The sequence below is a fragment of the Pan paniscus genome, chromosome 1 (assembly GCF_029289425.2).
Source record: "Pan paniscus chromosome 1, NHGRI_mPanPan1-v2.0_pri, whole genome shotgun sequence".
Taxonomy (NCBI): Eukaryota; Metazoa; Chordata; class Mammalia; order Primates; family Hominidae; genus Pan; species Pan paniscus.
The window spans coordinates 118,469,106-118,484,510 of NC_073249.2; the positions used below are offsets into that span (position 1 = coordinate 118,469,106).

Below are 15,405 nucleotides of genomic sequence, written 5' to 3' on the forward strand. Positions count from 1 at the left end.
AATAATAATACATTCTGCGTGACTCTGAAGCCAGACTACCTGGGTTCACATACTGGCTCTGTCACTTATTAGTTTTGTGATCTTAGGAAAGTTATGCAACCTCTCTGTGCCTGAGTTCTCTCTTCTGTAAAATGCAGATAATAATACTTGCCTCACAGGGCTGTTATGATGTTTAAATGAGTTAATATAAGTAACGTACTGAAAATAGGGCCTGGCTCACAGTGAGTACATTACTCCTGGGTGTTAGCTATCATGACTATTAAGTAATGGGATATGACCAAAAGTAACTAAATGTAGAAGGTTTGAATTACTAAGGGAGAAGGTTTTTCAGAGAAGGTGAGATTTGGACTGAGTCTTGGAGGATGAGAAGACAGCTAGGTAAAGAGCTGGGGGAGACAGGGGTGGGGACGACAGGCAGGATGTTATGGTGCCTTAGGGGTGCTGTAGGGATGCTGAACTGATTTTGAGTCACCTCCAGTGGGACTGTGGCTCTAATTCAAGTCTTTCTGTGTGGCTCCCCCAGATTCCCAAGGAGCACCCCGGCCACCCTTCTGGGCCTCGAGGCTCAGGTGGGAGTGAGGTAACAGGGACACCCCAAGGAGGGCCGCAGGAGGCCCCCAACGAGGAGCTCTGTGAGCTGGCCCCGCAGACGTGAGTCCTAGCCCTGGAGCCCCAGCAGACACAGGACACAGAAAGAGGCCCCTTCCTCATGCAGCCTCCAGGGGGGCCCACGAGGCTCCCACAGGAAAAGCAGTCTTGGACCACAAGTTACAAAGCCTGGTAGCCTGGCTCCTCACCTGCCCCACCAGCAGGGCCTGGCCAGCCTCTGCAACCCTCTGGGCAGAGATCTGAGGGACGGGACAGCTGGGGCTGGGGGACGCGGGGAGAGGTGAAGGTCAAGTGGCCGCATGAGGCCCACAGCACTCTCTGCCTTAGGTTGCTCGCTCCCACCATCCCAGGGGTGATGCCAAATGATTCCAAATAGTGGAGCTCCCAGGTAGCTCAAGAACTGATTCTAACATTCAAACTGCTTTTTTTTTTTTTTTAAAATTAGTTACCTAAACGGTCATTATGGAGATGCAGCTGCCCAGAACAAGCCAGACCAAGTGGCCATGAGGCTGTCTTCTAACTCTGGGGTAATGTCCTGCAGCCGGGGCCTGGCTGGGTTCTTCTCATTGTTGGCTCTTTAACTAAAACCAGTGTTGCTGAATGTGACTGTGAAATTGGCATAATCAAGATCACTTACCTCTTCCTAATGGCATCCTGGGTGTCAGTGCTGGTGATGGCTGGTACTGCTGACGGTTTCCCACTTTCTGCACTCCTGAGAATCTTGGCAGGCGTACCTAGACCGGAGCTTCTCCAACTTCTCCGAGCCTATGAATCACCTGCAGATCTTGTTAAAATGCAGGCTCTGAATCAGTAAGTTTGGGGCGAGCCTGCAATTCTGCATTGCTAACAAGCCCCAGGTGATGCCAAAACTGCTGGTTCTGGTCTGCGGACCACATTTTAAATTCTGACGGTCTAGAGATTATTTCATTTCGAATGAATTGGAAATGCTGGGATTAACAACCCCGGGGTCTTAAATGATATTATATTATAATATTATAATAAGCAGTAAACAATGATATAATAATTATGTTGGCTCAGAGCTTTACAGTTTGCAAAGACTTTTTGCAGAGGAAGAGTAGTTTAGAAAGGTGATATGTGTTCAGGGTAAATGATAGGTGATATTAAAGCCCGGGTCTCCAACTCAGGTGGAGGGGCACCTCCCTGCATTCTGCTTATGTAAATCTGCCTTAAATGTCAGTGGAGGAGTAACCCTGTAAGCTCAGCAATGATAAAATATAAAAATTAAAAAAAAAACACGGGAAAAATGGATGAAAAAACCCTTATTTTTTTAAATTATAAAACTGATACATGCTTATTACAAGAGAAATGAGAAAATAAAGAAAAGTATAAAGAAGAAACTTCCACTGAGAGGAAAATCAATCTAATTTTTTTTTTTTTTTTTGAGACAGTCTCGCTTTGTTGTCCAGGCTGGAGTGCAATGGTGCGATCCCGGCTCACTGCAACCTCTGCCTCCTGGGTTCAAGTGATTCTCCTGCCTCAGCCTCCTGAGTAGCTGGGATTACAGGCATGTGCCACCACATGCAGCTAATTTTTGTATTTTTAGTAGAGAGGAGGTTTCACCACGTTGCCCACACTGGTCTAGAACTCCCGACCTCAGGTGATCCACCCACCTCAGCCTCCCAAAGTGCTGGGATTACAGGCATGAGCCACTGCGCCTGGCCCATTGCTAATATTTTAGTGTATATCTTTCCAGTCTTTTTTTCTCCTATATATACATTTTGGCCAAAATAGGATTTTACTATATATATTGTTTTATGCTTTTCATTTAATGTTATATTTTGAGCAGCTCTCCACATCACTTAGAATAAACCTATCGCTTCATTTTTGATGACTGCACTATATTTCATTATACTAATGTACTCTGACACATTTAGACAATCTCTTATTGATGGAGATTTAGTTTTTTCCAGTTCTTTGATATCATAAACACTGCTTCAGGTAACATCATTTGACATGCAAACTTTTGTAGTTGATCATTTCCTTAGAATAAAACCCTAGGATTGCAGTTAATGGTTCAAATGGTACATGCTGAAAATTCTGATAATCTGGCCTTTAGGAAGTCCATGGGGGTTTATAGGCTGAGGGCAGTGCGTGGGAATGTTGGTGTCCCCATTTTGAGCCTACCCCAGACATTTTTTTCTTTTTCCAACTTTTGCCAAATGCATAAGTGAAAACTGATATCTCATTATTTTAATCTTGCTATTTTTGAAACTCAATCTATTTTCATATGTTTCTTGGCCACTCGCACCTCCTCCTTGACAATATTGATATTTTAAGTTGTTTACAAAACTGAAACCACCATCAATTAAAAAAAATGTAGATAGACAACTGAGAAAATATTAAGAGCAAATAATGTTCATTGTTGAGAACTTCATTATATCAAATGCTGTGACAAATTCCCCAAGGAGCAGAACTGTGGTTAAGAACACAAGCATACTGGCCGGGTGCAGTGGCTCACGCCTGTAATCCCAGCACTTTGGTAGGCCAAGGTGGGTGGATCACTTGAGGTCAGGAGTTCGAGACCAGCCTGACCAACATGGTGAAACTCTGTTTCTACTAAGACATACCAAAATTAGCTGGGTGTGGTGGTGTGTTCCTGTAGTCCCAGCTACTTGGAAGGGAGGCTGAGGTGGGAGAATCACTTGAAATTGGGAGGGAGGTGGAGGTTGCAGTGAGCCAAGATTGCGCCACTGCACTCCAGACTGGGCAACACAGAGAAACTCCATCTCAAAAAAAAAAAAAGAACACAGCATACCAATCAGATAGGTAAAAGTTAAAATCCCAGCTTTCCCACTTACTCATGATGCAACCTTGCCAAATTGCTTAAATCCGCCAGGCCTCAGATTACTCACCATTAAAATGGAGACAACGTGCCAGGATGGTTGGAAGTATTAAGGAGACTATAAGGGAAGCACCTGGCACATCATGAACAACTAACAAATGGTAACAGGAAAACACTGAAACCCTCCAAGAAAATTAATGGACAAAGGACATGAGCTAAAAAGTCACAAGTAAGGCTGGGCGCAGTGGCTCACACAATTACTCACAATTAAAGTAATCCCAGTACTTTGGGAGGCCGAGGTGGGCGAATCATGAGGTCAGGAGCTCGAGACCAGCCTGGCCAACATGGTGAAACTGTCTCCACTAAAAATACAAAAAATTAGCTGGGGGTAGTGGTGGGCACCTGTAATCCCAGCTACTTGGGAGGCTGAGCCAGAAGAATTGCTTGAACCCGGGAGGCGGAGGTTGCAGTGAGCTGAGATTAGGCCACTGCACTCCAGCCTGGGCAACAGAGTGAGACTCCGTCTCAAAAAAAAAAAAAAAGTCACAGGTAGGAAATACAACCAATAAATAAGCATATAGGAACAGACTTATTTCCTTTAGTCACAGAGGAAATGCAAATTAACACAAAAGGTGACACACCCCTCCCTTCAATTAACAGAAACATTTTCAAGTGATAATTCCTGATGCAGAGGAAGGTGTGGTCAAACTGAGCCATCCACATTGTTGGTGGCTGTGAAATCTGTACAACTTTTGTGGAAAGCAATTTGGCAATATGGGTCATCACACAAACATGTTCGCAACCTTTGGCCCAGACATTTCCTCAGGAAGTAATCCAAGATGTGGAAAAAGCTATGTGTACAATGATGCTTCTGCCATTGTTTATAATGATGGGAAAAGTATATTTATTTTTTACTTACATAAAGGGTAAGACCTTAGTCAAAAATACACAGTGGGTGGTAACAGCCCTCACAGGTCAGTGGAGTAATTGTTTTGTGTTAAAGAGGGACATATAACCAATCATTTAGGCCCCCAGACAGTCCCTAAACCCTGTTTTAATTCATAGTTGAATATATTTATTTAGAAAGGCTTTTAGAGCTCTACTAGCCAGCGGTCAGATTAATAGATCTAAAAATTATGTTCCTAAATCTGTTCATTCTCTGGCGAAGCTTGGAGTAATTTGAAACTAAGGGAAAAATAAAAAGGGGAAAGTATTCTGTCATCTGTACACCAGATTTTAAAATCTGTTTAGAGGAGGAAGGAAGCAAGCCAGGGTGGAAACTTCCATTCTTCAGCCCAGGCCATTAGAGGCGCAGCCCTGACTGAGTGACACATCAGAACTAAGGATGGGCTCTTTCTTCTTTTCCTCCTGTCCCCCTGCGCCTCCCTTTCCCCAACTGGAGGAGAGGTTTGGCGAGTCTCTCCGCCTGAGGTGGCAAGTTCAGCCGGACCTCAGCTGCTTGCTGGGCTGTGCGCGTGCAGCCGCGGCGTGAGTCACATCCTCTATCACATCTCCATCTGTGTGCTTTGTGGCGCAGGAAGACCCCAAGGGCACTCCAAGAAGGCAGGATTGTGCAGAGACGACGGCACCCAGTCCGAGCTGTGCCTTCTGTCGCAGGCTCCTTGAATGGTGAGGGCTTCTTGCGGCTACATTCCCAGGGTGGATTGGAGTCAGTCCTGGCATAGTAACTCCAGGGAGAGTGGGCGGCAACTAACTGAGGCCACTGGCTGAGTTATAGAGTCACAGATCTCAGGCCTGGGCACAGAGCCCAGCCTCCCTCGCACCCTACAGATCCTCTAGCAGTGGTCCTCAACTGGGGAGAACATCAAAATCACCATGGGAGATTTTACAATCATGCACATGCCTCCATCCCACCTACTGTCTCAGCATCGCCAGCGGTGGGGCTCTGGTAGGAATATTGCTTTTAAATCTCCCCAGGTGATTCCGATAAGCCCCCTTGGTTAAGAATCATGGTTACAGCCCACGGAGGGTGGTCCTGTAGGCTTTTGAACATTGCCCACATGGGGGATTCTTATCCTGTATAACAAACAGCTCCCACCATCCCTACTCTCTCCTTATGATGAGCAAAAGTCTTCTCTGTTGGGTTTCACCTGAGCCCCCCAGTCCCAGGAACAAGCCTCATCCCTCTTCTCGGGCTGATTTCCTCCCATTCCTAAGGACGAAATCTTCCAGAGCTAACAAGCTGTAAATCATGTAAAATCCTCAGGAGAAATCCTTTGTTTTTGAAACACCCATTGGTGCAACTATTAATCTGTGTCGATTCAGTATCATTTATTTGAAGCTTCTTTCAGGTAGCGAGAGATGTTACCTCTAAGCTCACTGTGGACTCCGGCCAAAGCTTGGCTCATTGACCTTTGGAAGGTCAAGAGTCAGGGAGGCAGCAGGTGTTTAGCAACCACTGTTATATGTACGTAATGGACTCTAATAGAAGCAGATGACAGGGTCTGAAAGACTGAGGCTTCCTGTTAGAAAGCATTCCATTGTGGGAATGGGCACCTGCCTTAAGAGTTCTAATGAGTGTCCACCCCTGAGAAAAGAAACTGCATGAAGCTTGTGCTAAAAATGGTCATGTGTCATTGTGTGTGGGCCATTAAACCACCCTGTCAGTCATCAGCTTTGAGCTGCCCTTTAATCCAAGGGGCACTCATGAAGCTTACTCACTGAGTCATCCCAGGCCTACTATTTTTATTTATTGAATTAAAGTCTAATTTTGGATTTTTAAAGGTTTTACTAAGTATAATGAAAGTATTTTGACATTTAAGAACCATTTTTATTAAGCACTCAAGGTACTAAATTTCTCTCTTCTAAATTCCTAGTCTAGACCCTACAGAAGTACATTAAGTACCAAGACAGGGACCAATGTTCCAGACTAAATAATACTTTTTTATGATAGACAAGCTGGAAAGACAAGCACAACCAAGTGTAAAATCAAATATCACAGTGAATCCACTGCTGGGGAGTGATGAGAAGATACACATGACTTATGAATTAAAATCTTGTAACTTACATAATCCCTGAGGAATTATTGATTGAAGGGAGGACTATATATTCTTTCTGTTAGAAGATTAAATCTCTCTCTCTTGGGACTTGTCCTTTATGAAGCTTGCTGAGGTACATACTGTTTTCAGGATATTTGTAAATTGTTTATATATAAGTGGATAAATTACATATGTGTAAAATGTAAAATATGCTTATCCCTTTATGTTATTTCTGATGCAAAACTTTGGATTTAAGTGTGTACTTTAGCTGCTTTGTCTTGTTGAAAAACTGTCTTCTCCAGAGGAATTATGTTTGGCCAGAAGATTTGAGTACACAAAGGAGTTTAAAAGCAGAAAAAGTCCTGTGTTGGACTGCATGCACTTGAGTGAGATCCACGTTTCCCACTTTGGAGAGCAAATGTTCAAATGCCCCAGAGGAGAAGGGTGGAGACAGAAAATGAGGTGTGAGAAAATATGTGACTCAAGAGGACAGCATGTTTTTCCAAGAGGAGGGAAAGAGCCTGGCTTCTCAGCCCCAGCCCCACAAACCCGCAGCCCCATCCCTTCTCCGCCAACAGCAGGCCAGGGCACAGCGCGGCGAGCATGTGTTTGCCCAGCAATGCCTTGGGCTCAAACCCTAGCCCTGGGCAATCTGCCTCATTTATGCCAAGATATCTCGGGCACAGTGCCTTCCATACTAAGAATGAACAACTTTCCCTGGGGGCTATGACTGTATCCCAGGAGCTTAGCAAGAGCTTTGTTCAGAACTGTTATTAATTCGAATTCCTTTGGAGGAGTTGGGATTTCTGAGGAGGAGGGAGGAAGCTGCAGGTGGGCCACAGGAAGGCTCCTAAACAATGTCCATTGCAGTTGCTTCTTTCTGACGCCACCTGGTGGCCATGTGCAACTAAAATCACCTTCACATGCTCCCACAGTCTTTAGTCCCACAGACACCCGACAAAGCCCACTTTGCTGGAGTTGTTGGTTGTAATCAGCTTGTACTTCCAGGACCAAAGCTACGTGACCCATTACTGACGTATAGCATAGTTTCTTCCCCTGGTAGGAACTGTTTGTTTGTTTGTTTGTTTTTGAGATGAGGTTTTGCCATGTTGCCCTGGCTGACCTTGAACTCCTAGTCTCAAGCCATCCACCCTCCTTGGCCTCCCAAAGTGCTGGGATTACAGGCATGAGCCACCATACCCAGCCTGGAATGGATTTTGATGCATGAGGAAAACTCCAAATTTTATAATTCCATACTTCAAATGTGTTTTGTGAATGTGTATATGATGATTAGATATTAACCTCGGCAGAACAAAACATTTATTTTTCATGTCTTGTATACATTTTCTTTTTTTTTTTTTTTTTTGAGTAGGAGTCTCGCTCTTTCACCCAGGCTGGAGTGCAGTGGCGCTATCTCGGCTCACTGCAAGCTCCGCCTCCCGGGTTCACGCCATTCTCCTGCCTCAGCCTCCCGAGTAGCTGGGACTACAGGCGCCCACCACCGCGCCCAGCTAATTTTTTGTACTTTTAGTAGAGACAGGGTTTCACCGTGTTAGCCAGGATGGTCTCGATCTCCTGACCTCGTGATCCGCCCACCTCAGCCTCCCAAAGTGCTGGGATTACAGGCGTGAGCCACCGCGCCTGGCCTGTCTTGTATACATTTTCTTATCAGGCCAAATTGTGCTGGGGTGCAATTTCTTGTAGAAAAGCTCTCAAACAGGCAGGCAGAGGAGAGCTCTGTGTAGAGGATGACAAGCCCCTCCTACACTGTTCCAGGCTCTAATATAACAAAATTTAACGTTTCAACTTTACCAAAACTTTCCCTATCTATTGGAAATGCACTAAAAGTTTACAGGATCTTATGCACCTTTTTTTAGGAAGCAAAAAGTGGAGAAAAAGGGCCACGGAAGGATCAACTGTGGAAGATTTTCAATTGTCCTTCATGAAAAGGCACCACACTCAGATTCAACTCCCAGTAAGTTGATGGGCTTGGGCTGGGTGCTCATTTTTCAGTGTCCCTCCCCATGGGGTCTGCTCGCAGTAGGCACCAGCTTGCCATCTGCCACTCCAAGAGCATTTCCCTACACTAGGATGTTGCATGTTGTATTTATTTATTTGCAAAATGTAAAGAATTAATAGGCTGGGCATGGGGGCTCATGCCTGTAATTCCAGCACTTTGGGAGGCTGAGGCGGGTGGATCACTTGAGCTCAGGAGTTCAAGACCAGCCTGGCCAACATGGTGACATTCCATCTGTACAAAAAAAATACAAAAATTAGCCAGGTGTGGTGGCTCACGCCTGTAGTCCCAGCTACTTGGGAGACTAAGGTGGGAAGATTGCTTGAGTCCGGGAGGTTGAGGCTGCAGTGAGCCATGATCATGCCACCGTACTCCAGCCTGGGCGACAGAGTAGGACCCTGTTTCAAAAAAAAAAAAAAAAAAAGAAAAGAAAAGAAAAGAAAAAAAGAATCACTTTCAATAAGATGTGGTTAAGTAGAGTAAAGCATGAACACCTGTTTCTAGCTGAAAATGAAGGACTCCATGGACTCAATCACAAGATGTCATTCAGTCTGTCCATCCTCATCCTTCCCACATGACCCATAACTGTACCTGGTAAGGTTACTGGCTACGTGAGAATTGCTGCTGCTTTGGATATATGCATTTCATAGAAGCAAAGAAAGTTGGAGCTGGGAGGTGCCCCAGTACACGCAATTCAATGGCTTTTAGTCATAAGATCCTTTCTTCAAAGATAGTTTAAGGAGAGAAACATCTAGCAGAACTGCCCTGGGAGAAGAGGTGGGGCTGGAGGCCTCTGCTCAGGCAGCTTCTGAGCTTAAAAATCACCTCTGAGCCTAACCTACCTACCCAGCTTGTCTCCCCAGCTTATGCACCAGGAAGCTGCACTGGAGAGCTACCCAGGCTTTCTTACATCTGCACTGCCTGTGGCCCAGAGCCATGCCTCCAGCTCTGCCTTCTGTTATGTCACACTTGGTTCTGCACTGGCTTCTCTGTAGATGACACATTTCCAAATAATAATAGGGTTCATTGATTGAAGACGTATTATGCCAGATGGTATAACAAAGTAGGGGTTTTCCAGGTGTAATCGGAGGGTCCCTGGGGTTTCCTGAAACCCTTTCGGGGGGGCCACCAGGTCCTTCCTTTACCAGCCATATAGCTGTGCAACGCTAGTATTACAGGCAACTTATGGAGATGCGGTTATGGAATCCAGTTGCCTTTTATTAAGCCAGATATTCAAGATATTTGCCAAAACGTAAAATGATGCCACTCTTCTCACTAAATTTTTTAGAAATAGTTATTTTCATTAAAAACTGCTATTTTGTTAATATGACATGGATTTATTACTTTTTAAATGCCATAATAAATAAAATTATCTTTTAAACGTCTCAGTTTAAAATTCTAAAAAAAAGTGCCTTGGAACTGCTCATTTAGTTTTGGGAAATCTAAATGATTCGCACAAGCAAAAAATGACTAGTAATCTATATATTAGTACTTCTCTACCAATCCATCTGCAGTGGACTGAATGTTGAATGCTAGCTGTTCTCCAATGAGGGGGGATTTTTACCTCAGGTATATAAAATGGTATATATTATCATTTTATGGTAGATTAAAACCACAGAAACAAAGGCTGTTTAGGGTCCTCAATTTTAAGAGTGTAAAAGAGTTCTGGAATCAAAAGTTTGAAAACTGTTGCCAGTGTATGTCACATAACTCTCACAACATCCCTGTAATGCAGGAATGATTATCTTTATTTTATAGATAAGGAACTAGAGGCTCAGAGAAATTAAGTGACTTGACAGGACCAAAGAGTGAGTGTGAGTGTATTAGCTATCTATAGCTGTGTAACAAAGTATCCCAGAACTTAAGGCTGAAAACAACAAACATTTATCATCTTAGAGTTTCTGTGGGTCAGGAATTTGGGAGCACTTTAGCTGGGTGGTTCAGGCTCAGGGTCTCTCCTGAGGTTTGGTCAAGATGTCAGCCAAGGATGCCGTCATCTGAGGGCTTGACTGGGGCTGGAAGATCTGCTTCCAAGATGGCTCACTCACATGAGCACTGGCAGGAGGTCTCAGTTCCCCGACATGTGGGCCTCTCCAATAGGCTGCTTGAGTGTCATTATGACATGGCAGCCAGCTTCCCCCAGAGCAAGTGATCCAAGAGAGAAATACCGAGATGGAAGCTTCAGTGTCTTTCATGGCCTAGGTTTGGAAGTTAGATGCCATCACTACCGCTTTATTTTATTTGTTAGAAGTGAGTCACTAAACCCAGCCTATACTCAAGGAGAGAGGAATTAGGCTGTACATTTTAAAGAGTGTCAGTTGGGTGTGGTGGCTTATGTCTGTAATCCCAGCACTTTGGGAGGCTGAACCAGGATTGCTTGAGCCCAGGAGTTCAAGACCAGGCTGGACAACATAGGGACCCAATATTTAAACATAAAAACAAAACAAAACAAAAAAAACCACAGAAGGTTGAGGCTTATGATTGAGCCACTGCATTTCAGCCTGGGAGCAACAGAATGAAACCTTGGCTCAAAAAAAATAAAAATAGCACGTTAAAGAATTTGTAAACATATTTTCAACCATCATAGCTAATAAGTAGCAGAGCCAGGCTTCAACCCTGGGCCTTCAAACTCATTCCATTTGCTAATATGAAATGGATTTGTTATTATACAATGAAGTTACTATATATTGTATAATATGTTAAAAGTCAAGATGTCAGCCAGGGATGACTTCACTTTAAAATACTTTGAAAGATAATGTTAAAAATGAGTCTAACCATGAGTTCAGTAAGGCAAGAAGCATTGGAAGAGGCTTTGTCACTGCAGCATCTGTCCTGCAGCGAGATGTTGCTTGGACATTCAGTCCTGACATGCTCACCCGCCTGGCCCCAGGCTTTCATACTCTGGCCTTACCTGGAGTGCTGTTCCGTCCACAGCCTGCCAGACAGGTTCTAGACCTGCACCAGATACACATGCTGTCTGCTACTAGCTTCTTTGAGGCTAAGAGAGCAAAGTCATGATTCAGGTTCCCTTATAGGCTTATGAATGTCACATAGAAGAAACCCATCTTTCCAGTTGTCTGGATGACAAAATACAAGCTCTTGGCCACAGCAGGGTCTGAGAGAAAGAATGTGGATGTATCAGGCCAACTATGGAAAAACAAATACAAATACAAGGTTGTCTGATAGTTCAGTGGGCCAAATTGCCGCAGATCCATTCATTCAGCAGACCTTTACTAAGCCTAAATATGTATGCTACATCTTGAGATTTTCATACAAGAAATGTTAATTATCAAAACATTTCTCAGTTGTCAGAAGGGAATCCCAAATGTTACCCCAGGCTGGCAACTCCTCTTGGTGACACAGCCGGGACATTAAGCACTTTGGTGCCAAACACATACCCTGCACAGTTACAGCTCTGCTCTCCACACCATATTTTATGACTATAATCAAGACACTTACCCTTCATTCTTGCAACTTGGGCTTTTTCAGATTCTGATACAGGACACAGCTTCTGTTCTGATTCTGGCACTGAAATGCAGAGTAACAAATGTCAGGACTGTGGCACTAAGATTCCTACCTCCCGAAGAGCCTGCGGGAAAGAACCAACTAAAGGTAACACTCACCTGGGGCCTCAGAAAGGCGAGTGGGGACAGTCACTGTTCCCAGGCAATTAACTGTATTTTTAATCTTTTCTTCCCAGAATTTCATTATAGATACAACACTCCAGGACAGAATTACTCAAATCATAGCAAAAGAGGTGCCTTTGTCCAGCCCCATTCTTTAGATGAAAGTAAAAACTCTTCACCCTGTAAGTACATCTCCTGCATGACCCCATCCATATCAACAACCTAATGTCCCAGGTATGGGACATTCACATGACACTGGCCACTGCTTCCATCTGGGAAGCCCTGGCCTCTCCATTTTGCTGCCCAGGTCTTGTGCACTCACCTGACACTTCCAAATCCAGCCCTACATCTGGATGGCAAGAGGCTGAGCTGGGGCTGGAAAATATGAAATTGCAGTGACCAAGGACTTTGAAAGTTATTAAGGGCTACGCCAGTGCAAGTTGGTAGCAACCCATAAATGTTTGCTGAACAAATAAATGACTTACTGGATAATCACTACTATTATTGTTACTATTCAGAGGTGGCTAATGCTTTACATATATCCCTACTAAGAGTCAGCATGTAGAGAAGTAGACTATTTTTACACTCCATAGACATCATGTTGCTAACTTCCAATGCAAAAATTTGCTGTCTTTGAAAAAAAATTAAAACCCTACAAACACATATTTAAAAAGATGTGTTTTTAAATACATCTTGGGAATGACTGCTCCTTCCCAAGCTCTTGAAAGAAAGAAACTCATACCCAAATAAGGAGAGCTCAAAGCAAAATGGGGTAAGTTCAAAAAGCAGGGCAAAGTGTGCCAAGGGAACAGGAAGGAGGGAAGGAAATACTCCTAGTTTTACCACTGAACGACAGCTATACCTGGTTCTCTGACAGGTGCTACATCCTTGCCCTCCTACCTTCAGAGCTCTTCCTCTCCTTCTCTGGGAGAGGGCACCAGGGAGAATGTTTCTTATCTTTCTTGATGGCCAGTGCCCAAGACTTAAGAATGTCATTTACCTGACTGACCTTAGCTGTGTCTCCCCTCCCCACCTCCAGCTGCCACATCCTCCAATTGCATGTATTCTTTTGAAGTGACAGTCACTAAGACTGGAGAAGCCACAGGGCAGATTTCTTCACTATCTCCTTGGTTTTGAGGTCTACAGCCTGTGACACTTGTCATGCCAGTATACGAACGAGGGCTGCAATGGATTCATCCACAATGTGATCTTGAACTCCATTAGCTAACTAAGGGGGTAGAAGTCATAAGGAGGCAGCTTTTCCTCCAGGTTACAAAGACCCTTACAGCAACTAGAGCAGACAGAAAATGGAGGGGGCTGTGGCAGGAGGTTGTGAGCTCATCTGTGGACTGGAAGGCAATGGATTTTGTCTGGAAGCTGTAGATCTGTACACTGGACTAGAACTGGACCAGGTGACACTGTGGTGCTTTCTAACTCTGAGTTTCCAGTAAAATCCAAAATTACATTTGGAGACCACCAAAGAATCAAGATTGAGCTCATTAGTGCCTCTTCATCATGCCCCAAGTCTAGGTGGTCAGCATGACTAAATCTTGGTTTCTGGCTTCTGCCCTGCCTTGCATGTCTGAGGGAAAATCTCTCCCAGCGTCCTTTGTCCAACGGGAGCCTCCTGAGTGTGAGTGAAGCCTGGCTACTTGACACCAATGAATAAGACAGGAGACCTGGAGGGAGAACGAGGGGAAGACAGAGAGAAGAAGAAGAGGGAAAGGGAAGGGGAGAAGGGAGCCTTGGTGACAGAGAAGGCAGATTTCTTGGCCACTGACTCGTCTTTTTTCCTTTATCTGTCTTTCTTCTTGTTTTCCATGGTGACTTTTCCACATTTTCCTTCTGTGTTTAGACTCTATTTTCTGGAATTGTCTTTGTAACATAATCATTAATTTCTACTCCTAGAATCTTAACTCCTAAAATTGAAGAGGATTTCAGAAATCCATTTGGCCCAACCTCTTGGAAGATATTATTTCTCCATTTATCAGATGATGTGGTTGTTAAACCCAGAGAAGTCAGATGTCATGCACAGATCACACAGCAAGCACCCAGGGAACCTAAACTCCTGGTTTCTATCTGCTAATAAAACCTTTTTTGTTTTGTTTTGTTTTTTGAGACAGAGTCTCACTCTGTCACCCAGGCTGGAGTGCAGTGGCACTATCTTGGCTCACTGCAACCTCCACCTCCTGGGTTCAAGTGACTCTCATGCCTCAGTCTCCCAAGTAGCTGGGATTACAGGCACCCACCACCACACCTGGCTAATTTTTGTATTTTTAGTAGAGACAGGGTTTCACCATGTTGACCAGGCTGGTCTTGAACTCCTGACCTCAGGTGATGTGCCCACCTCGGCCTCCCAAAGTGCTGGGATTAAAAACATGAGCCACCACGCCTGGCCTAAAACTCCCTTTAAAATTGAATTTCTTTTCCTAAGTTCAGAATCTTCATAGAAAGTTCTTTATTAAAAATTTCATTTTTAGAGACAGGGTCTAGCTCTGTCGCCCAGGCTGGAGGGCAGTGATGTGATCATAGCTCAATGCTTCCTTGAACTTCTGGGCTCTAGTGAACCTCCTGCCTCAGCCTCCTAAGTAGCTACAAAACTGTAGGCACATGCCACCATGCCCAGCTAAGTTAACAAAAAATGTATAGTTAGTATGGAAGGGGTTTATGAATTTTTTTTTTGTAGAGACAGGGAAGATTGGTCGCAAACTCCTGGCCTCAAACAATCCTCCCACCTTAGCCTCCCAAAGTGCTGGGATTACAGGCGTGAGCCACCACGCCCAGCAAAAGTTCTTTGTTGTCTATGTTTCCCAGTTTTCTGATTTATTAAAATTTTATGAAATATTTCATTCATACAAAAAGTTCAAGGAATGATACATAGGCACCATTTGGGGCTCATTTTTGATACTCTGAATTTAATGATAGCTAACATTTTTCAGCTTTTTTAAAACCCAAACGGATCTGTTCTCAGAGAGTGAATTCAAAATCCTTTAAAGGTGAACATGAGCCCACACCAGGAAAGTAAGTATTATTTCATTATCAGTAACAAAATATTTCTCATTGGTTGGGTGGATACAGTGTACTTGATAGTGCATTAACTACCTACCCCAAGATAACCTAGATGATTAGGAGTAGAGCCAGGATTCAAACCTAAACCTATCTAATCCTTCAATCATTCATTTGTTTATTCAATAAACCAAGTCATTGTACTAGGTACTGAGAACACAGGACAAAGTCAGCCACTGTCCCTGCCCTCACAGAGCTTACTTTTTTGGCAGAGAAGCCACATAGTCTTTGTAAGTGCCAAGAAGGGGATGTACAAAGTCCCATTGACCTAATTTGGGGGCTCAG

The 15,405-nt window shown here is 44.0% G+C and overlaps 1 protein-coding gene across 4 annotated transcripts in view; it reads left to right on the plus strand.

The window, feature by feature from the left end:
• Positions 1-15,405, plus strand: part of AKNAD1 (AKNA domain containing 1) — a 62,722-nt gene that overhangs the window by 39,973 nt on the left and 7,344 nt on the right. For 2 of the 4 annotated variants that reach the window (XM_063606638.1, XM_063606639.1), the window contains exons 11-17: positions 524-651; positions 1,055-1,136; positions 4,950-5,041; positions 8,289-8,386; positions 11,918-12,040; positions 12,129-12,236; positions 14,994-15,075. In XM_063606638.1, the coding sequence (XP_063462708.1) occupies positions 524-651; positions 1,055-1,136; positions 4,950-5,041; positions 8,289-8,386; positions 11,918-12,040; positions 12,129-12,236; positions 14,994-15,075 (713 nt within the window). Of the gene's footprint in view, positions 1-523; positions 652-1,054; positions 1,137-4,949; positions 5,042-8,288; positions 8,387-11,917; positions 12,041-12,128; positions 12,237-12,334; positions 12,552-14,993; positions 15,076-15,405 lie in introns of those variants that run through there. The other 2 variants (XM_055115170.2, XM_055115169.3) reach the window with 2 other exon arrangements.